The following is a 23,001-nucleotide window of genomic DNA, read 5'->3' as shown; positions in this document are numbered from 1 at the left end:
AGGAAGGAGGAAAGAAAAAACAAAGCGAGCTCATTCTGAAAGACAATGTGTCTTACCACTCTCGCCAGGGGCTAAGCTGGCTGGGGACAGCTTAGACTCAGGCTGCCGAACTGTGGGACTGATTTACCGTTTCAGGGCCACACCCCCATTCCCCAGCCCCCAACAACTTTCCTCCCACAGCTGAGAAAACTTCCCCCCATAACAATAACACACCCCGTGCTCCAGGCAATGTCAACATCATATATATTATTTTATTATTCGCTCGTTTGCTTTCCATGGCAAGTGAAAAAATAATTTAAACCAATTATATGTACAGAGGCTTGGTGAGTTTTTCCAAGAACTTCCAGAAAGATCCCCAGCCCCTCAGATTGCAAAGAAGGGTTTCCTTGAACATCTGTACAAAACCACCTATAAAAGTCGCACGTGTAGAAAGGTTTCTTTATTGTAAGCATCACATTATTGGAACGGGAAAGGGGCGGGGCGGGAGGCGGCGGGACGTGTGCAGGGTGGGGGGTCCACACACACCCGCCCAGGGGTAGTCCCAGGCTGGGGGGGGGCTGCGGCTGGGGGCGTTCAGGTGATTTGCAGCGGGGTCTCCAACATCTCCATGAGGAAGGTGTCAATGGGCGTGTCCCCGATGAGCTTGAAGAAAAACAGGTGCTCCAGGCACTTCAGGCCAATGGAGCGCAGGGCCGGGAGGCGCAGCAGCAGCTTGGCAAACCTGCAGGGGCGGAGGGTGGGGGGCGACAGGGCGTCAGGAGCCGGGTGGCCACTCCAGTTCGTCTGGTCTCCCCGACCAGCCCACGTGCGAGAGAGAGCCAGGAAGGGGACACTGGGGCGGCTAGACAAGCTCTACTCCTAGGAAGCTTCAGCAATGGGCTTTTAAATTTTTTTAATGTTTATTTATGTTTGAGAGTGAGAGAGAGAGAGGAAGAGAGAGGAAGAGAGAGCGCGAGCAGGGAGGGGCAGAGAGAGAGGGGGACGCGGAATCCGAAGCAGGCTCCAGGCTCCGAGCTGTCAGCACAGAGCCCGACGCGGGGCTCGAACTCACCAACTGTGGTATCACGACCTAGAGCCCAGGTCGGAGGCTTCCCCGACTGAGCCACCCAGGTGCCCCCCGCAATGGAGTTTTTAAAGGGGAAGCCGAACCCTGTGGCCTCTTGAGAGTGTTCTGAAATCTGCGCCCACGTCCCGGGATCCCGGGCAGGAGCAAGGGCCAGGCTCTGGCTCATCTCCCACCAACCAGCTGGGGCTCCCTACGTCCCCACCCCACCCGCGGGCTGCCTGCGAAGGTCTGCGGGGATGCCGGGATGCCGGGAACAGAGCAGGAGACACGGCTGTGCTGACCTGCGGTGGCCGTCGCCACTCACGTACGTGCACGTGGGGGCACCTACTGGGGCACCGCCAGGCCTCGCGGAGGTTCTGGAACACGAGGTGAGCGAGGGCGGGGCCAGCGGCCCTTACCGCCCTGCCTGAGTCTGCCTTTCCTCTCACCACCCCTCCCCCAACAGACCATGGCGGGGGGAGGGGGGAGAGGGCGGGGGGCGGGGAGTCACCAAGGTTTGTTACCAGCTGGCAAGCAGTTGTTACCAACACGAAGGAGGTGCTTCCTTTAAGCAGGAGGAGAGTGGGGTGGAATATACTAGTCTCGCCCCCTAGGGCAGTGTAGGGACACGACATACACGTGTGCAAACACACACTCGCGCCTGACACACGTTAGGTAGACCCACTCACACATTCTCACGCACCCTTATACACACTCACCCACACCTGCCTCACACGTGTCACACATATACACGTGTGTGCACACACTCACCCTCTTACCCACCCTCACAGACGTGAGCTTGTGCACACGCCCACCTACGCACACTCATTCTCCTACACTCTCACGTGCCCGCACACGTGCACTCTCTCCCACATTCATGCACTCACGTGCGTGTGCTGCACACTCCTGTACAACGAAGGACCTTGGCTGTGAGGTTCACCGCAGGGAGAGAGGCCTGTGTATGAACTACCCTAACATTTGCACATCCTCCTGGGTCCCCTCGATTTGCTGTGTTTTCCAACCTGCCTCGGTGGCCCTTCTCCATCTCTCAGAATCCTTTTTTTGCCAATAAAGCTGATTTTTAATGTTATTAATAATAGCTGGCAATCCAGTCACTCATAACTTCCAATGAAAGGACAAGGACTGAAATCCTATCGGTCACCCCGGCCTGAAATCAGAGACTCTGGTCAGGCTGGCTCTTCACGGAGCGTCACAACATGAGTTCACGGGGGGAGTTTCAAGTTGGAATTTTAATGCTCCTGGAAAACGTGTATGTTTCTATATTCAGGCCACATGAAGTTTCAAAGAAATGGGGCAATATAAGAAAAATAAAATGGCACCATCTACAAAAAATCGGGATTACTTCTTTACCTAGAAACATTAAAGGTCTTAATCAGTTAAGCATCTGACTTTGGCTCAGGTCATGATCTTGTGATTCATGAGTTTGAGCCCCAGTTGGGCTCTGTGCTGATGGCTCAGAGCCTGGAGCCCGCTTCGGATTCTGTGTCTCCCTCTCTCTCTCTCTTTCTCTGCCCCTCCCCTGATCACGCTCTGTCTCTGTCTTTCAAAAATAAATGTTAAAAAAATTTTTTAAGAAAAATTAAAGTCTATCCCAAGGCCACACAACCCTTTAGAAAGTTCTGCAGGGCATCCCCAAGCAGGAAGAGCCATTTAGGTAAAGTCTGAGCTCCTGGTCCTGACTCTACCACGAAAGACTTTTACGGAATTAGATGAAGGGAATGGCTTCTCTGTAAAGTACAAAGAGAGGCTGAGACAGAACTATTAAAATGTGTCGTTCGCTCTAAAGATGCCCGCGTTTTACAACCCACAAAATGCTAACTACACTAGGGGACTGCTGTCTCAGCTGACTGGCCCTGACTTAGGGGCTGAGATCGGGACTGGAAACCAACACGCCCGTGAAGGGCCACAGCCCTGGGGACAGACGCCGCGTGCCTCCCTCACGTGCTCGGCAGCCACAGCCTTTGAGGTGCCTGCCGCGCGAGAGACAATGTGCCTGCATCCTCCTGAGTTCCATCTCTGCTTCGCTGGAGCAAAGCGCACTTCCGAAGTGTTTCCAGGGAGTGGCAGCCCAGTACCACGGACAGCACCCGGCCGTGCCCGGCCCTCCTTCCACCTGTTCCTGCCCAGCAGAGGTGACCAGCCTTCGGCACGCTTACCTACCTGCCTGAGCCAAGTGACATCCCCGATGCACCTGCTCATCCTCAGGGTGGTCCCCCTCTGTCCAGGCTGTGCCGGACACACCCCGGGGACACGAGGGGGCCCCGCCTCTACACCCCCTTCCCTGCCCTTCCAGGTCCCACCCCAGTCCGGCCAACAAGGAGGCAGCCGGGACCCCCTGGCAGGCCCGTTCCTAGGAAAACGGGTAAATTCCAAAGTTTTGAAAGTAACATTCAGCGGAAACAACCTAAATGTTCCACGGGCCAATGGCTAAATACATTAAGATCCGTCCACCCCGTGAAACGTTACAGAATCACTGAAAATGATAATTTTGTGCCTTTCGGCATCTGATAAAGTAGCTAAAAACGGCTAAGAGAAGGGAAATAATACACCAAACTGTACGATTTCATGTCTGTAAATGCACGTTTCTGTGCACGCATGCACTGACACGCAAAAATACTGGAAAAATATATACCCCCAAAATGTAGGATTCGTCTTGTCCCGCGGGGGCAGAGCAGAAAGCCAGGCAGCGGCCCTGGAAAGCACAAGCTCTCTGAAGCCAGACAGACCTGAGTTCACCTCCCAGCCCCACTGCACACCAGCTCCACGATGCCGGGCAAGTGCCTTACCCTTTCCGGGCCCTGGTGCCTCGCTAGAAACTGGAGACACTGAGACCCGCCTTCATTTCTGCATTTGCTCGTCCTGGCAACATTTACAGCCCTATACTATGTGCCCGGCACTGCTTTAGGCTCTAACATTGGAGCGGGGAACGGTGAACAGGACAGGATCTCCGGTGCCGTGGAGCCAATGTTTCGGCAGCTTTCAGCTCATTAGAAAGATTAAAGAACACTTGAAAACCCTAGACGGCACCTGCTGCACGTTACCATGTATGCAGGGCAAGGAAGAGGCCTCACCGTGGCCATTAGATTCTTCCTGCACTCACTCTCTCTCTCTCTCACCTGCCAGGTTGTTCCGGATACTTCTGCTTCGTGTAGGCCTCGAGGGTGGCATAAACCTTCTCTCGCAGAGTCTCTACCTCCGAGGGGTTGGACAGACCCTTGGCATCTGAAAAAGACGACTGATTTAGCCTGTGGGGACACATCTCAGGTAGACACCCTTCCAGAGAGGCTGTCCCCGTTCACTCTGGCCTCTGCCCCAAGAGTTACTAGATAGAGACGCGCTGGGTGGGGAACAACAGTGAAAGACACCAAGCTGGTCCCCTGGGCCCCCCAGCTCTCCCTCTCTGTGCCCAGTCCACCCAATAGACTCCTGGAGCAAAGGCTGAAAACCCTGTTGATCGCCAAAGGCAGCCACTACCGACTCCAAGGAGGAGAGTTTTACTCTATCCGCTCATTCTAGAACGATTGCATCCCCACATTTACTGAGTGCCTCCCATGTGCTAAGCCCGGACTGAATGACGAGATGGTACAAAAGCCAGATCCACTCACGTGCCGCATCAGCTAACGAACCGCCTGATTCCTGGGCTGAAGCCTGTGCAGAAGTCACCATGTAATTCTGAACGGTCATCTCTCCTGACCCCCAGCGGCATGTGAGGAAGCCGATCCCTTCCTCCTCCTTGAATCGCTTCTCTTCCCTGGGCCACCAGGACATCACTCCTCCACTTCTCTCCCTGCCCCTCACTGGCCTGTCTCGGCTCCTTTGCTGGTTCTTCCTTTTCTCGCCAGCCCCTACGTGAGGGTGCACCCCTGGGCCCACCTCTGCCCAGCCCCCTTCTCTGCCCCACTTCACTGACCCCCTACGTGAGCTCACACCTGTCTGAGAGTCTCGTGTGCCCGGTAGAGGCTGACAGCTCTCGAAGGCACATCTCCGGCCCTGACTTCTCCTCTGAGTCCCAGACTCATGAACACTAGCTTCCTGGACAGCTACTCTTGGATGTCTACTATCCATCTGAAAATTTTTTTTTAAGTAATAGGTTTTTTTTTTTCAATGTTTATTTATTTTTGAGACAGAGAGAACCAGCATGGGAGGGGCAGAGAGAGAGGGAAATGGAATCCGAAGCAGGCTCCAGGCTCCCAGCTGTCTGCACAGAGCCTGACACGGGGCTGGAACCCACGAACCGTGAGATCATGACCTGAGTCGAAGTCGGAAGCTTAACCGACGGAGCCACCCAGGCGGCCCAGAGATTGATTTTTTTAATTTAAAAACACCCAGTGCTCATCCCAACAAGTGCCCTCCTTAATGCCCATCACCCATTTAGCCCATCCCCCCCACCCACCACCCCTCCAGCAACCCTCAGTTTGGTCTCTGTGTTTATGAGTCTCTTCTGGTTCACGTCCCTCTCTGTGTTTACTTATTTTTGCTTCCCTTCCTCTGTGTTCATCTGTTTTGTTTCTCAAGTTCCACATATGAGTGAAATCATACGGTATCTGTCTTTCTCTGACTGACTCATTTTGCTCAGCACAATACACTCTCGTTCCATCCACATTGTTACATGTCCACCTGAGGTTTTCCTGTCCAGAGACAAAGTCCTAATTCCTACCTCCCCCCACCCTTAGGATCCCCCACGTCAGCAAACAAAATTCCATTTTCACAATAACTCGGGAAAATGAACCCCAAACCCCTGAGAATTATACTTAACACCTCTCTTTTCACACTCTATCTCTAATCCCTCCGCAAACCCCACCGGCTTTGCCTAAAACTATCCGCCAAATCTGATCCTTCCGACCACCTCCTTCACCGTGACCCCGGGCCACCGTCGCCTTCCCCACTTGTCCCCAAATATGCACACTCCGTGCTCCTTCAAGACGCCCGCAAGACAGGCTCTAGGAGTCGGAACCACGAAGGATCGACTCCCGGCCCTGCCTCCTCTGCCTCAGCTGAGCTGGGGGACGTCAGAACGCGGGAGCGCCGCGGCCGAGCTCGGAGGAGGGCGAACCACTGCCCAGTCACCTGGGTTAAACAGCACGATGGCCCGCAGGCACCCCAGCTCCGCCTTGTCCATCCGCATGTCTTTCATTTTGGAGACCAGCTCAGTCAGGACTCTGTTCACAGGACACAATGACAGGCGATGAGAAAACCGTGAACACCAGGCCAGGGGCGGATGAGGCGCACGCACCCCACGCTCCTTATGTCCCCATCCCGTGTCCCAGATGATGCGGCAGGTGCTAGGGGCGCAGAGACGAAGAGGGTGCCGTCCCCGAGCTCGAGGAGCTCCCAGTCTGAGGAAACAGGGAAGCAACGCGCAGCGACACAAAGCCGTGAGCAAAGTCCAAGGGAGCACCGAGGGGGAAGCAGGGAACTCTGGGGGTCGGGGGGCAGGGCGGCGCTGGAAAGGCAGCCTGGAGGACTGGAAGTCAGTAGAAAGGTAACAGGCTAAGCGGGGCGAGGGTGTGGCCCGTCTGGAGGGACACAGCAGAGGGCAGCCTCCAGGGAGAGGGTGGAAATCTCCATGACGACGGCGGAGTCCATCAAAGACCGTGTTGGTCCCTGCATGGCCTCTGCGTGTTGTGGGAAAGGGCGGGGAGGGAGTAGAGACGCCTTGGGTGGACATTCACGTGGCCTGGAAATCCATTTACAACGGAGGGTGGGAAGGGGCCACAGGGCCCCGGCCCCCGGCCCAGAGTCTATTTTCAACCCTATCCTCGCCGGATAGGCTTACCGGCTGCCCGTCCCCTTGCCCCACATCATTCATCCCTACTCATTCCGTTCATCTCTCTGAATCACATGCCTTAAATTTCCTTCAGCACCGCTTAAGGCGCAGAACGCCAGGCTGGGGCTCCTGCTGCCTGACCCAGGTGGGTCCGCTCCTGCTGCGGCCCTTCTCCAGAGACCCTGCGACCCAGTCCAGCAAAGACCTCAGCTCATCTTCCGCGGCTCCCGAAGTCAGGTCCTGGCTGCTTACCTCCATCCCGGGCCCCTGGCAGTTCAACCTTCCCCCCCCCCCCCCCCCCCCCCCCCCCGGTCATGTCAACGATCCAGTCTCTCCTTTGGAAACCCGCAGAGGTAACAGGTTCGCCCTCCTGCCCCAGCAACCGTGCTGGCCCCTGCCTGGCTCCACCTCCATCTCGTCATTTCAACCTTTCTTGTAACCCACGCACGCGCACACACACACACACACACACACACACACACACACACGCCCTGGAAGCAAACGAGAGCCACCTGTCATTCCTTCCTTGGTCTATGTTCCGATGTGTTCCATGGTCTCCGCTTCCTGCCCCGTGCAGACGTGTGGGTGGACCATCCTACGTCCCAGCGCTGCCCACAGGTCCACACACCCACACGCCCACGGCACCTGACGCACGCGCACACGCACAGGCACACACGCACAGGCACGCTCGCGCCCACGCACGCACTGGAAGCAGACGAGAGCCACCTGTCAAAGATGGAGCCGACCCCAGCGCTGTGGGCGCTGCTGCGGTGGACATGTAAGCCGGTGGCCAGAAGAATGCCGTCCTGCACGGAGACGGAGCGGTGGGAGAAGGAGGCAATTAGCAGTTCGTTCCACCCTGCAAGGAGAAGAAGGAGGCCTTGAGGGAAAACTGACCGCATTCTCGCTTCACCAATCATCGTCCGAGGCACGAATTGTCGCCCCCGTATAACAAAAGCAGAAACAGAAATCCAAGGAGGTTAAAAACCAGCTCCAGACGATACAGCTCATGAGTGAAGAAACAGGATAAGACGGGGGTCCCCTGACTCATGGCCCTGCACTTCCCCCCCTCCCCCCCAGTCTCCCCAGGACAGCTCAGAATGGCAGCTTGAGGATCAGGACACTTCTCCTCCCCCATCCCAGTCAATCGACAAATACGGGTTGAACATTTCACAGGTAATCGTCAACATGTTAGCTGCCACGGTGGATAAAGTGAGGATACCTCTGCCCCCAGCACCTGACAACTCAGTTTTATTTCTTTGGTGCTCGCTGTCTGGCAGGACCCAGCACAGCGTGTAGCTTTCAGTCAACACTCAGAGACTCTTCATTATCTAACAGGGATGAAATGAGGGGACTGGCTTCCAATGCTTAGCCAATCTTTATGAAATTTCCCTGCTGGCGCGGTGACAGAGGAGAGCGGTGGCACATGTCAGCTGCACAATGTTCCAGAAATGGAAGCCGAGAGAGAATATAGCACACAGAATCTGAAAATAGGAAGGGACCCTGGGGGCGCCTGGGTGGCTCAGTCAGTTAAGCGTCCCACCTCGGCTCAGGTCAGGATCTCATGGTTCGTGGGTTCGAGCCCCGCATTGGGTTCTGTGCTGAAAGCTCAGAGCCTGGAGCCTGCTTCGGATTCTGTGTCTCCCTCTCACTCTCTCTGCCCCTCCCCTGCTCACACTCTGTCTCTCTCTCTCAAAATAAATAAATAAACTTAAAAAAAAAAAAAGAAGGAAGGAACCCTGGATAAATAAGCTTGAGAAAAAAAAAATCCTTGGCTTCTCTCATCTCACCTGTGAAATGGGAAAACCTCTATTTTCCAATTTTACAACACTGCTTTGGACTGTCGTCAATAAAACTGACTTAACTGTATTTGAAAATTAAATGCCAATTATAAAACCACGGTAAAATTTACATGGAAGAAGAGTCTCACCCTCCATTAACAATGTTTCATTTGGGAATAAAAGGTTTGGGGGAGGGCCACCCAAACTTAAGAACCTATAATTAATATATAAAGACTAACCCTGGATGGGGTCATCCTGTCCTCACCACGGCACACGGCTTGGATCGGTTACAGCCTCATTGGGTGACTTGCTTTAGGATCCCAAGGGTAATTTCAAAATGGCAGCCCAAGCGATTGGCCCAAGGAAACCCAAGCCCCCATGTCCTTTACCTGCCCGGAGCAGGATGACCTGGTCCTCCAAGGTGAGGTCAGAGAAGTGGGGGATGCGCTTGGCCCATTCAACAAGAGTGAAAAGCTGCTTATCAGCAGCATGGCATATGTTCGTGACAGGGTCGTTCGTCTAAAAACAAACCCAAAGCCCTGTGAGGGGCAGATTCCAGGACCCTTGTCCACCCCTCGCCCATCCCCAGCCCAAGAAAGAAGTGGGAGGCGGGTGGAGGTCTAAGACCACTGACCGAGTTCTCCATATTCATGTCACCATAGGATTCCGTCTTTGGTTCAACAGCAAGCTCAGCTTCTAGAATCCTCTCCACAGGCATATCTTCATGGCCACTACTGGCACATTCAGCCTCACTCTCGGCCCGCTCCCGGCTCCTCTGCCTTTCTTCTTGCACAGCTGGCACACGAGAGGACAGGCAGATGTTACCACGTGCCCAGGACAACTGTGGGAAAGCGAGTTACCTACCGGAGCCGAGCCTCAGTTTCCTCATCTGTCATGTGGGTATCCTTGCGGTCCCTGACCAGAGGGGTTGCGATGTTGACAGACAAAACAAAGAAAGGAAAGTGATTGGCTTATGCGTGGGCAGAACTGTGGGTTTTTTAGTTCGCATCCTTTCCTGTTCGTTATGGTGACCAGTCTAAAAAGTCTGCATTTAGAATTTTAATAACCTCTGATTCTGCCCTCTCTTTTAATGAGCCACGTTCTCCATGATCTCTCTTCAGTCTCCTGGACTTTACTCTAGCTGCTACCTCTAATAAGCTGCGGGCATGCGATAGTTAAGTGGCAAGGACATTACTTGGAAAATCCCTCTGTCAGGTCCTATGCATCAGCCTTGGCATTCACGTCCCATTAGGTCTGCCCCTAATGCACCAGCCTGAACACAACATCACCTGATCTGACTTGTCAGGGAAGATCTTCAGGGAGCCATGAGGGTATTTAGTAAGTGAGGAGGTGGAGGAATGTCACCTAGATGACATTTCAGAATCAGCGGCTGGTTTGGGGGGTGGGGAAGGGTAGGCAGGCAGAGGTGCGGGCTGGAATCATCTCAGCCTCCCCAAATTTAGGGTTTTTTTTTTTTACCAAAGTTCGTTCTAACCCCCAGAACCCTAAGCGTCCGTGCATTAGGACGCCAGGCAGACCCCCTTGCCAATTCTGTCCTCTTCACTGACAAACACTCTCTGTTGGGTTAGTTTCCATAATCTACAAAGCTGTGGTTTCCATCTTGCTTCCCCAGCATTAAGGAGCAAAATTCAATATTGGTACGCTTTTTTTTTTTAATCCCAAGAATCAATAAAATTATATTCGAAGTCGGTGGCTAATCTGGAATTCAGTGATAGCTACTTCACTAGCAACTTCTACCCTTCAGCTTCTGTCCTTTCCTCCCCTGGGGCCCACCCCCGATGGCACAAAGGCTGTAGAATGAGCTGGAATCAGACGCTGGACATCCAGTTTGTCATGCAAGTGATATCAGTGACCTTCCAAGGTAGGTCAGAGAAGGCTATGCCTACAAAAACACAACTCACACTCCAAAGCCTCCAGTAGAGACACATCAAAATGCCTCAAGATGAGAATGATATTCAGTGGTTGGGACGGAGGGAGGGAGGGAGGGCAGGAAGGAAGGAGTGGAGGGAGAAATAGAAGAGAGAATAAAGGAGGGCAGTGACAAAAAGAAGAAACAGAAGAGAGAGAGAATGAAGAGAAATTAGGAAAGAAGAGAGCAAAAGTCATGCACTTTGGAGTCCAAGGAGCCTTTAGATGTCTCCTCCAACTCCTAGTTTCTCTTTCTCCCTCATCCTTCCTTCCTGTCCACTCTGTCAGTCTTCATTCTCGGACAGCATACAGACACATATGTATTTATATTATCAGCTGGATTTGCTGGTTAAAGTTGAACGCCTCTGGTATTAATTTCTTTAAGATAGGTTAATAGGCTTCTATTTGCCTCGATTTTAAAAGACGGGGAAAAAGCAAACTCAGTGAAGTTCCTTCCGCGGTCCTCAGCTGATTTCTTCTGTGGATTTGTAACACGGAAGGAGAATAACCTTCAAGCTTCAAAGGAAATAACCTTGGCTTCTGGGAATTAGATTCTAATTCCAATCTTGCCATTAAGCGAGGGATCCTTTGCTCTTCCCCTCTCCACTCTGTGCCGTAAATCTTACTGTCACAGAAGAGGAGTCATATATCTGTTGCTGGAAGAAACCTTCGATGTGGCCGACATTCTGAGCCTGCCCTACAACATACTTCAGGATATATCCAGGGGACACTGGGTGATCTAACATGGTACCAAATTCCTGCCTTGGGACAGAACTTTATCCATTAGCCCAAGATGTATTTATTGGACATGCTCTATAATAACCAAAATTTATTGAATTCTTTTCTCTGTCAGGAGTTATGCTCAACACTTTATACAGATGATATTTCATTTAATCCCCATAATCACCCTCTCAAGGACTATGAGCCACAGAGTAGTTATGTAACCTGCCAGAGGTCACAGAGCTAAGAAAAAATGGCGCCAACATGTAGACCCAGGCTGATGGCCTTCTGAGCCCACCTCTCACCCCCCTGTACCACCTCTGAGGCTCTGGGCTAGTGGTACTAATAAAGACCACACAGGGCTCATGGGGATATCGAATACTACCCACTAATTGCCACGAAAGTAGTCCATTATCTATCCAAACTGTATTAAATGACCAGATATCATGGAAACGGACTTCGCCTAAGACCCCTGAGGATTGTGTGGTCGCCTGGAAGTCAGAGGGCCCCAGTCCTGTATCAGTTCTGCTACTAGCTCACCATGGAAGCTTAGGCAGTTCCCCAGACTCTTAGAATCTATGTTTCCTCTTTGAGGAAACAAAGGTGTCACATCCGAGAATATCAATGGCCACTCCGGCTTCCCCATTAGGTACCCTAAAAAGGCAATGGGTCCTGGCCCCTGGCTTCTGGTAGACACATTCCGAGCCCATTCTACTTCCATCTTTTTCTACCTGTTTTTGATAGTTTCTCTCAGCTAACTGTTCCAGAATTTTGTTATTCTTGTCTTCAAGGCAGTGTCCAACCTGAGCCCCCAGTTCTGTACATTGAGGTCAGAAACGATAGGGGTGAAGGAAAGGCTGTCAGGCAGCCTTCTGGAAATGGCCCTTCATGCAGCCAGATGAGGAACTGATTTGCTCCTTTGTCTTCTCTTCATCAGGGTAAATAGTACCAATTCCTTTAGAAATTTCTCTAGGAGCCTCTTTCCCCTCCTACATTTCACTACTCAGCTCTTCATTACTCCTCATTTCTCCACATTCTTCTCAAAAATGCAGAAGCCAAAACTAGACACCTGTCCGTGAAAGAATCAGAACAGTGCCAAGTTTAAAGGAAGGACTGCCCAGGCCCTTAGAATCCACAAGTCCCTGTCTGCCTTACTTTAATGAAAGAGCCACACTTCCCGCCATGTGACCTGTGCACCAACCACTCTGACTATAATGGAGCTGAGGGCTGCTGAGGCTGAGTTTTGAGAGACAGATGGTGAAGCAATAGAAATGGCCGCTTCTCTGACTGAAGGATTTCACCTTCCTTTAACTCAGTCTCATCTACATCAGGAAAACCATTATTTTTCCAAGTCAACCTGAAACTTATCTGTCCTGGGAGGCAAATGCGACCCTGGCAGCAAACAAGCTCTTGCTGATGCGAGACTTTCTTTGGGGTCATTAATCTTATGTTTGACCATCATGGTGGCAGAAGCTTAAGGAGTATCAATTCTGTCTTGGTGAAGAGAAGACAGCCTCCACCAGCTGATTTTTTTCCTCATGTGTTCTGCTCTATAAGATCATTGATTCTTTGAAGGCAAGGATGACATGAGCATGAAGCAGGCACTCGGTTAATACTGGATGGATGGATGGATGGATGGATGGATGGATGGATGGATGGATGAATGGAAGGAGGGATGGATGGATGGATGGATGGATGGTAGGATGGATAGATGGATGGAGGGATGGATGGAGGGATGGATGGGTGGATGGAGGCATGGATGGAGGGATGGATGGGTGGAGGGATGGATGGAGGGATGGATGGAGGGATGGATGGGTGGATGGAGGCATGGATGGAGGCATGGATGGGTGGAGGGATAGATGGATGGAGGGATGGATGGTTGGAGGGATGAGTGGATGGATGGAGGGATGGGTGGATGGGTGGAGGGAGGGAGGGAGGGATGGCGGGATGGGTCGATGGATGGATGGATGGATGGATGGATGGATGGATAGATGGATGGATGGATGGATGGATGGATGGATGGATGGAGGGATGGAAGGATGGATGGAAGGATGGATAGAGGGATGGATGGGTGGATGGAGGGATGGATGGAGGGATGGATGGGTGGAGGGAGGGAGGGAGGGAGGGATGGAGGGAGGGAGGGAGGGAGGGAGGGAGGGATGGAGGGATGAGTCCTTTTAGAAGCTCCTGCATTACTAAAACTTTTGGTTCCAATATTCAGTTTAAACTACTCATCCACTCATTCAGTAATTATTTATGAAGTGCCTCCTTTGTGCTAATCACTGGTGATATAGCAGTGATGGGGGGAACAGAGAAAAAATCTTGCCTTGGTGGAAACAGATAGTAGACTAAGTAAGTAAGCATGTTAGACAGTGATACCGCTGCAGGAAACAGACTAGGAAGTGTCCTGGGTGGCTGATGCAATTCTCGACAGTTGACAGTGGAGTAAAGGTCTAAAGGTGGAGAAGAAGGGAGCCATGCAGGTACCTGGGAAGAGGGCACTCTAAGCAGAGAGACTGTAAGTGCCACACTCCTTGAGAAGGAGCTTCCCTGGTGGCCCAGCAGAGACCAGTAAGGCTGGACCAGAGAGACATGGGGCAGTCAGATCATGTACAACCTTGAAGTCATAACCAAGGTTTTGCTTTTTTTTTTTTTTTTTCTGAGGAAGAAGGGAAGGCATTGGAGCGTTCTGGTGCAGGAAGGGCTTGACCTGACCCACTTGTTCAAAGCCTCACTGGTTGCTCTGAAGAGTGTAGGAAGCCAAAGAGGGACGCAAGGGGAGTTCTTAGGAGTCCGGGTGGATTAATACAGAAGGTAACAATGGCTTGGGTTATGCTGGCTACGTTAAAGTCATGAGACGTGGTGACGTTCTGGACATATTCTGGGGGAGAGACAAGGTTTCTTCACCCACATGGAAGAGGAGTCCAACGGTTTTTCATCTGAGCAACTGAAAAACTGGCTATTTCCTAAAATGGAGAGGACTGTGCAACAAACAGGCTAAGAGGGCAGATTATCAGGAGCCCAGGTTTGGGTCTGCCCCCTTGAGATTGCTGTCAGACAACAGAGTGAGGGCCATCTTCGTACCAGAACCCCTCTGCACCCCGGGAGGAGGGGAGACTCCAGATGGGCTCTGATCTGGGAGTACAAAGACCACTCTGGGCTCGTCACCTACCTCTGGGACCTTGGAAAACTCCCCTCCTCAGCCCATACTGGTTTCCTCCGCTGTAGAATGATGAGGGCTATTAATTAGTCTAAAGGGCCCCCTCCGTCTACCTCAGACATGCTAGGCCTGCCATTTCTTTCCTTCTTGGTAGCATTCTCTCCTAGAAGGGGCTCAAAGAACCTTCTCTTTGTGGATCCTTTCAGTCAGCCTCCCCTCTCCTCAGAGAAAAGAAGTTCTTCAAGCATGAGGAGTCTCCCGGGACTGACTAAATGCCTTGTGCCTAGTTCCCAGACAGAGACAAGACTTCCTCACTCTGAATCTAGGAAGGCTCACCATGTACACTTGTACTTGCCTGAGTTCGTGCGTTAATTAACTGCCCAATTCGATTTAGTTGTGTTACTTAACAGAAAGCCTTTTCGATTTTCTAAATGAACAGAAAACACTTTCAGATTTTTTTTTTTCATTCCATACAGCCCAGCTAAGCCACACTGTAAACTGGAAAGACGTGGAAGTTACACGTGCGGGTCTCTCTGAATGAGGAGGCCGAGTCTGATTGCCGGCAACACCACGGAATACACCAGTCTCAGAGGACCTGTGGCAGCCCCGGGTTATAAAAGCCCAGAGAGAAGACTCCACCCAGCAGGCTTCCCCGGTGAGGATTAGAGGCGGGAGGCCAGCTCCTCCCAGAGAGGCACTGGGGCTCCGTTTATGGGGCTGCGCTCCGGGACCCTGAAACCGACTCGAGGACTTGCTTCCCAGGGCTGGGAAGAGCCAGGGAGAGGGTCCGGCCAGGGGACCGGGGGACCGTCCCCCGAGCTCCAGGGCAAGGATGCGTGAGTGGGGGAGGAGGAAGGCGACACTGCTCTCTGTGCTCTGGGGCGCTCGCTGCCTGGGCAGGGGGCGCCCGGCCGCGGTCCCGGAGAAATCGCAAAGCGGTCTCCCCCGAGGGGACGGGGGCCTCACCTTCTCTCTTCATGCCCATCACCAGGCACTTCTGGTAGCGGCAGTACTGACAGCGATTCCGCTGACGCTTGTCAATGAGGCAGTCCTTGTTATCCCGGCACGTGTACATGAGGTCCTTGCGTATGGTTCTCTTGAAGAAGCCTTTGCAGCCTTCACAGCTATACACACCATAGTGCTTTCCTGCTCCCAGGAAAAGGCAAGAGAAAAGAAAAGAAAATGAATGCTGCGGAGACCGTCCTTGGGTTTGTCTGGATTTTTCATTCAAGAGAGCCCCCGGACTCTCCCCCCAGGGACACTGGCACATCACCTGGACCCGGGGAGGGGACCGCAAAGGGTAGCCGACAGAGACGGCAGGCTTGATCCCAGGAAGGAGACTAAGCAGGATGAATGTGCCCTTCCTCGTGTCTTCCCTCTGGAAGGCACTCTCTGCTCTCTGGAATGGCTAATTCCGGAGAGCATTATTAGAAAAGGCTTAAGAGACTCTTAAAAACTGAGAACAAACTGAGGGTTGATGGGGGAGGGGGGGAGGGGGGAGGGGGGGTGATGGGCATTGAGGAGGGCACCTTTTGGGATGAGCACTGGGTGTTGTATGGAAACCAATTGGACAATAAATTTCATTAAAAAAAAACTGAGAACAAACTGAGGGTTGATGGGGGTGGGAGGGAGGGGAGGGTGGGTGATGGGTATGGAGGAGGACACCTTTTGGGATGAGCACTGGGTGTTGTATGGAAACCAATCTGACAATAAATTTCATATTAAAAAAAAAGAAAAAAGAAAAGTCTTGACCCGAGGCTTTGTTTACATTTATTTTATTAAGGCAACTCTTGTGTTTAGTTAAGCTAAATGTTCTGTCTCCATTCAAGACGTTAAGTATACATAATAAATAAAAATATTTATGCTTGTGATGTATTATCTAATGGGGGAAAAAACCTCAGCCTTCCTAATATTTCCCCATAATTGAGGCCCAAGGACATGGGAGCCCCACCGAAAAGCAGACGAGGAACCTGAGTTATGGATTTTCTAGATGCTACTGCTTGTTGGAGGAATAAATTAGTGTATGATCTCTATAGCATAATATGACATGCAGGCTTATGACATAAAGATCTTGGGGGGTGACAGGGTGGCTCAGGTGGTTAAGTGTCCGACTCTTGATGTTGGCTCAGGTCATATTTCATGGTTCGTGAGTTCGAGCCCCAAGTCTGGCTCTGTGTTGATAGGGAGGAGACTGCTGAGGATTTTCTCTCTCATCTCTCTCTGCCCCTACCCCTCCTTTCTCTAAAAATAAATAAATAAACATTTAAAAACAATGAAAGAGGGGCGCCTGGGTGGCTCAGTCAGTTAAGTGTCCGACTTCAGCCGAGGTCGGGATCTCGCGGTTCATGAGTTCGAGCCCCGCGTCGGGCTCTGTGCTGACAGCTTGGAGCCTGGAGCCTGCTTCGGATGCTGTGTCTCCCTCTCTCTCTGCCCCTCCCCTGCTCGTGCTCTGTTGTTCTCTCTCTCTCAACAATAAACATAAACATTACAAAAATAAAAAATAAAATAAAATAAAATAAAATAAAAACAATTAAAGAGACACCTACTGATCAGAACAGCTTCTCTCTTCCAGACACACATGCAACACAGTAACTCCACGGAGGGGCTTCCTGCAAAGCCAACCCTTAAAACCGAAACCATACTTTAAATTCATCCGGATTTCCGGCTACGAGCGCAGCGGCAGAAACTTACAGCCTGGGCCCCAAGCTGGACCATCCGAAAAGGCCCTTTTCCTTCCACTGGGTACAATGTAGCCAGGTGGTCAGTGGACCAGGTGCCATCTCTGAGACCCTCACTGTGTGGGACACCCCAGAGTGACATCTGCTTCTACATGTACCTGAGGATCTGTCCCCGCAGATGGCACAGATGTGTTTAACCAGGGATCCGGGGCTGGTTGATGGGTAGTTCATGTTTCCAATCCCAGGAAGCCCTGGTAAGGGCTTGATGTCCTCTGAAATGCTGACACTGTTGACCACATTTAGCTGCGAGAGAAAACACACAATAAAACACAGAGCCAGGGCAGACCCAGCGCCTGAGACCAAAAGCAACAGGGGTATCCTTGCGGGGAGAAAAAAAAAAAACAAAAAACAAGTTCTATTTCAAGAAGAGGTTTCCAAGTACAGAGTATCCAAAACTGTCCGTGGGGGATACGAATTTAAGGGAGGGAGGGAGAAAAGGGGGCATAGAGGAACCAAATCATTCCTACACACCAAAACCTAAATCGAAAATCACAACACGTCATCAGAGTGCTCTGCCTTCACTCATTTCACTCGTCTGTTTCGTCAGAGCTAGAAACCCACCCCGGACACGCTTCAGACACACTTAGGACAAGCCAGCTGTGTGTCTTTAGATTCTGTAAAACTACTGACTGTCTATTCAGCAGTGCTCCAAGAGGAGCTATGGCTCTTAGGCAAAAGACTTAGACTCCAAGAAAACCAAGCAAAAAATGCAAATCCATTCAGTAAATCTATAGACACTCACTGAGTACTCACCATGGAGACTCCATGCGAGGCGCTGGGGTACAAAGGGAAGGTCTAAAAACGCACACTTTTAAAAAAACTAAAAATTTTTAAAAAATAAAAATGCACATTCTTAAAGAGTTCACAGTAAAATGGAAGAGAAGACACGTGTAGTCGTCACTTTAACGAACCCACAGAGGATGCCAAACCAAATGCCCAGATTATTCCAGTAGCACCCAAAAAGTTGGGCAGAAAGCCCCAGCTCGTGGTTTTGAACTTAAATGTAAGAAACAGACCATCTTCCTGTGAAACTGGAAAATCCATACAGCCAGAGACTGGGTGCTTTGTCCTCCCTGTGTCTGACATGGTCCCAGCACCCGGGGTGGGGAGTCGGTGCGTTTGGATGGCTGAAGAGATGAATTTTATGTGCCTCCTATCCCTCGTCTTTTACCACACGTTCACATTAGCTCCTCACCACCACCACCTCCAAGTCTCCCAGTGTCTGGGGAGATCACCGAGAAGCCGCTAAGTGTTCCATATTCATCAAAGAAATCTTAAGTGATCATGACTAGGTCATCCGATTAGCAGAAATTCTGAGTGCCCATGTGCACAGCTCAACATTCTAAGCACTGTGAAAGGAGATATAAAACCTAGAAGATCTCGGGGCATCTGGGTGGCTCGGTGAAGCGTCCGACTTCAGCTCGGGTCATGATCTCACGGTTCGTGGGTTTGAGCCCCGCGTCGGACTCTGTGCTGACAGCGCAGAGCCTGGAGCCTGCTTTGGTTTCTGTGTGTGTGTCTCTCTCTCTGCTCCTCCCCCGTTCGTGCTCTGTTTCTCACTCTCAAATATAAATAAACATTAAAAAAATTTTTTTTAACCTAGAAGATCTCTCCTTCCTCAAAACTGCACACTTTCACTGAAGAGTCACATGTGCCAAAATGAAAAACGCTTAGTTAAGTAAGCGCAAACAGAGGTGGTTAGGGAGTATGTTTAAACGTCCAGCAGAGGCACCTGGTAAGGATCTGGGAGTTTCAGAGAGATTCCACAGACTACAGACTTCTGTATGGTCCGTGTGAATTTCGAATCGTACTGCCTCACCAAAGTGACTGTAATTCCTAAACTAAACCAAAGGTAGGATTTGTTTCTCTATTCAAGGCCTTTGGGACAGAAGGAGTGATCAATAAAACATAAAACACAACACAGCCTGAGTTAGGTTCCTTTTAAATTTACCAGCTTTTCAATTCACTAAGCAAATATTTATTGAGCACAGGAGATGGGCAGAGGCTTGGGTCAAGTGCTCTATGGGATGCAGAAAACACAAGACAGCCTTCAGCTCCTTGCTTCAAAGTCAAAGTCACCGGGAATTTTTAAAAATTAATTTGTGTGAAGGGTGAAAACACACATGGGATGGGAGAATTCTCTCTCTCTTCCTCTCCCCTCCCCCCTCTCTTTACAAGGCTAAGACAGGACATCTAGAACTTGTAGCCAGTATTTGGCTTTGTTTTGGTATCATACTGTGGTTCTCAACCCTGGATGTACACCTGGGAGCTTGCAACAAAAACTGATCCCAGGGATCCAACACCCAGAAATCTTGAGTCAATGGTCAGATGGCCATTGATACTGACCTTTCTTCAGGTTTCCTGGGTAATGCTATGTGCATCAGGGCTCGGAATCACCGGTATGGTGGGAAAAACATGGCTTGGGAGTCCCAGGGAACTGGGACCAACTCCCAAGCTGCCCTTATTGGCTGCGTGACTTCAAAGAAGTTACTAATCTTCTTCGACCCTCAGTTTCTTTATCTGGAAAATGAGCCTAGTAAGACCTAGTTTACGTAGTCACTGGGAGGACTCGACGAGATAATGATGTAAAATCCCCATCACAGTGCCTGGCACACATTAGGGGTCCCATAAATTGTGGCCTTTATCATTCCCATAGAATCTGGTTGATCAAGACAAGAATTCTAGTGTTTATTATAAGCCAACAGTCTACTAGGTGCTGGGAATCCTGTAGTAAATGAGGCCACATTCACCAAAGGGGTTAAATGATTCCATTTCTTGGTGAGCAGGGCGTGGTCAGAAAATTATTTAACGTTGTCATAATACATTATCATCACTTCAGATAAGGGACATATTTAGATGTGTCTATTTTTCAGAAATCAGGTGAGGGGGGTTTCCATCGATGTAAATTCTAGGCAACAACTTTCCTTGAGTGCCTCAGTGACACAGATACTAACCACTTAGATCCACCCATGAAATGGAAGCATTTGAGGTGGGACGACCCCAGAGAAAGAACCCGCTAGCTGACTGAGGAGGCTCTGTCCCCAAATCCTCAGATGGAGGAGAACGGGCATGGGAATGAGGAGGAGGCCGCCATCCCCTGAGGCTCAAGAGACGCTCACTCGCCTCCTCCTTCCACAGCCAGGTCCGGTGGAACCAGCCTCACTATCTCCAGCCCAAACACAGTAGGTACCGTTACTGCTGCTGTTAGCCCCGCCCATCATGAGCCCCGCCCACCGCTAGCCCCACCCACCATAGAAAACTCCCCATGCTGCTCACTGCTCTCCTGATCCTTGCAACAGCCCTATGAGGTCGTTCTATTTTCCAGATGAGGGAACTAGGCCTTAGAGCGGTTTATTCATGTGTTTGTTCAGAAATACCGTGGGGATACTGAAAGGAGGAGGATGTAGTACCGCCTCAAGGCCATTGACAAGATTAAAAGTCAGTTGGGATGGTTTAGGAAGGAAAGACCCCAAACAACGGAGATTTGGGAAGGCTTCCTGAAGGCGGTGGCATTGGAGCTAGGCCTTGGCCGCCTTTAAAAGTGGGTCAGGTTTGGACGGGCCCCTCACGGGCTAAAGGCTCTGAGAGCAAAGGCCTGGGGGAAGCCCAGGGGTTCCTGTGGGCTGCAGGGGTGGGAGGCAAGGCCGGGGGCTGGGCTGTGGCAGAGGCCTGAAGCCTGACCGCTGGGCTAAGGAGAGTGGATCTAATCTTGAGAAGCAATTAAGAGCAGCCACGGGAGGTTCTGGGCTGAGGAATCCTGCTCTCGAAACTCCGCCTCGGGGAGATAAATGGGGGGGCAGCTCGAGGAAAGCCTGCAGGAGAGAGACACGGGGGCTGTCAGAGCCGCCCGGGGAGACGCGGAGCCTCCCCAGGCTAACAGGCCAGAGCTCCAGCGCTGGGCTCCCAGACCAGTCCTTTACCACAAGCTCTGTCTTGCTGTGGCAGGAGACTCCGAGTGTCTGAGCCTCCTGGCCCACCTCCTTGGTGGGGAGCCCTCTCTCTCCCAGCTGGGAGCCGGCCACCCCCCCCCCACCCTTCTCTTCCTGGGTCATGGGGGCAGGGGGTGGGCAGGTGGCAGAAGGGAGGGGTTGGGACAGAAGGGCTGATACCCACTGGCCTCTTCGCTGGCTCGGGGTTTGTGTGGGCTCCGAGCGAGGGCAGACGGGCTAGAAGGCACCCGCCAGAGCGCAAACCCATTAGCTGCCTGGCCCCCCGAGTCCCCCGCCTGGCTGTCTGGTTCCATTAGAAGCAGCCCCGCGGAAGTGAGCACTTTTCAGAGCGGGGGTTCACCAGGCGGCTGGCTGCTCCCCGAGAACAGGGTGGAAACACACTTGACTGGCCTGGCTTCCATTTGCAGACTCGGCCAGGGACCAAATGCTTCCTGGATGCCCCGGAGCCATCACGGAACATCAGCTCCCACATTTCTGAGCTGCTTTCAGCCAAAATTATCCCACTAAACGCAGAGACGTGGCCGGCCTGCCAGGCCACAGGCAGGCACTCTTTTTCCAGGGAGCGGACTGTATACGGGGCGCTGCTTTAATCTAGAAGAGGGCCTTGTCACGAGGAGTAAGGAGCCTGCGCCTTCTACAGGGGGGAGAGGAGCCCTGGGTTTGGTGGGGACCAGCCCCCTCCTCACTGCGTGATCTTGACCAGGTCACTGCGTCAGAGACCCTTTGCCTCATCTACAGATTAGATCGGTGGGTTTTCCAACTCAGAGTGTGCGTGGCAGGGCAGCGGGGAAGGTGAACAAGAAGGCTTCAGATCTCCTCCTCCTAGTTCACCCACACCTGTTTGTAACATGCACATTAGGGGGCACCTGGGGGCTCAGTCGGTTCAGTATCAATCGGCTCAGGTCATGATCTCACAGTTTGTGAGTTTGAGCCCCGCATCAGGCTTTGCACTGACAGTGCGGAGCCTGCTTGGGATTCTCTCTCTCTTTCTCTCTCCTCTCTCTGCCCCTCCCCCATTCATGCTTTCTCTCTCTCAAAATAAATAAATAAACTTTAAAAAAAATTTTTTTAAAAGAAAGAAAACGTACACAATTAACCTTCCAAACACGCTTTCTCTTGGAGACAAGACTTCATGGCTTATTTTTTTTAATCATTAAACAAGACAGCCTTTAAGGTCTGTTTCAACTCCAACATTCGTAATTTTTATTATTTGAGTATTCTCTACAAAAATCTGAAAGGAAAGTACTACCTGGGCAGGAATTATCAGGGACAGAACCCAGGTCCAGCAGCAGGGTTCAGGAGGGGAGAAAGAGGTAGGGGCCTTCCAAGAACTTTCAGGGCTTATTTCCAAGTGCAGGCAACAGATCTCTCTCTCTCTCTCTCTCTCTCTCTCTCTCTCTCTCTCTCACTCACACACACACACACACACACACACACACACACACACACACAGAGAGTCAGGAAAATGTGGCCTTGATCATTTTGCCTGAAAGCTGCATAAATATCTTCCCAACTACATACTTGGTGTTTCTGGAAATTGCTCCCTCAACTTAAATACTCCCCAGAGCAGAGACTGACTCTTTTTCTTTTTCTAAGTTTTATTTATTTAAGTAATCTTTACACTCCACGCGGGGCTCAAACTCACAACCCAGAGATCAAGAGTCACACGCTCTGCTGACTGAGCCAGCCAGGCGCCCCACAGCAGAGATGGACCCTTATAATTTTTTTTTTTTTTTTTTTTTTTTACTTCCAGGGCCTGGTTCAATGAATGCTTATTGAAATGAACTTTTCTAGAACCTCTCAGCAAGAGAATACCCTGGGAGCAAAGATCCCATAGGGGTAGAATGTAAATCACTGAGGTGCATATCACCTAGGTATAATAATAATTAT

General features: G+C 51.2%; 1 protein-coding gene across 3 annotated transcripts in view; it reads right to left on the bottom strand.

Annotated features, from left to right (window-relative positions):
• Positions 1 to 424: 424 nt before the first annotated feature.
• The window catches only part of RXRG (retinoid X receptor gamma), a 40,857-nt gene continuing 18,280 nt past the window's right edge, over positions 425 to 23,001 (bottom strand). For all 3 annotated transcript variants that reach the window (XM_042925593.1, XM_042925596.1, XM_042925594.1), the window contains exons 3-10: positions 17,260 to 17,404; positions 15,390 to 15,569; positions 9,249 to 9,409; positions 9,004 to 9,133; positions 7,560 to 7,692; positions 6,134 to 6,225; positions 4,183 to 4,288; positions 425 to 721 (exon numbers count right to left, since the gene is read on the bottom strand). In XM_042925593.1, the coding sequence (XP_042781527.1) occupies positions 574 to 721; positions 4,183 to 4,288; positions 6,134 to 6,225; positions 7,560 to 7,692; positions 9,004 to 9,133; positions 9,249 to 9,409; positions 15,390 to 15,569; positions 17,260 to 17,404 (1,095 nt within the window). In that variant the 3' untranslated portion in view covers positions 425 to 573. The remainder of the gene's footprint in view (positions 722 to 4,182; positions 4,289 to 6,133; positions 6,226 to 7,559; positions 7,693 to 9,003; positions 9,134 to 9,248; positions 9,410 to 15,389; positions 15,570 to 17,259; positions 17,405 to 23,001) is intronic.

Source organism: Panthera leo, chromosome F3, assembly GCF_018350215.1.
Source record: "Panthera leo isolate Ple1 chromosome F3, P.leo_Ple1_pat1.1, whole genome shotgun sequence".
Taxonomy (NCBI): domain Eukaryota; kingdom Metazoa; phylum Chordata; class Mammalia; order Carnivora; family Felidae; genus Panthera; species Panthera leo.
This window is presented reverse-complemented; position numbering and strand designations above follow the sequence as displayed.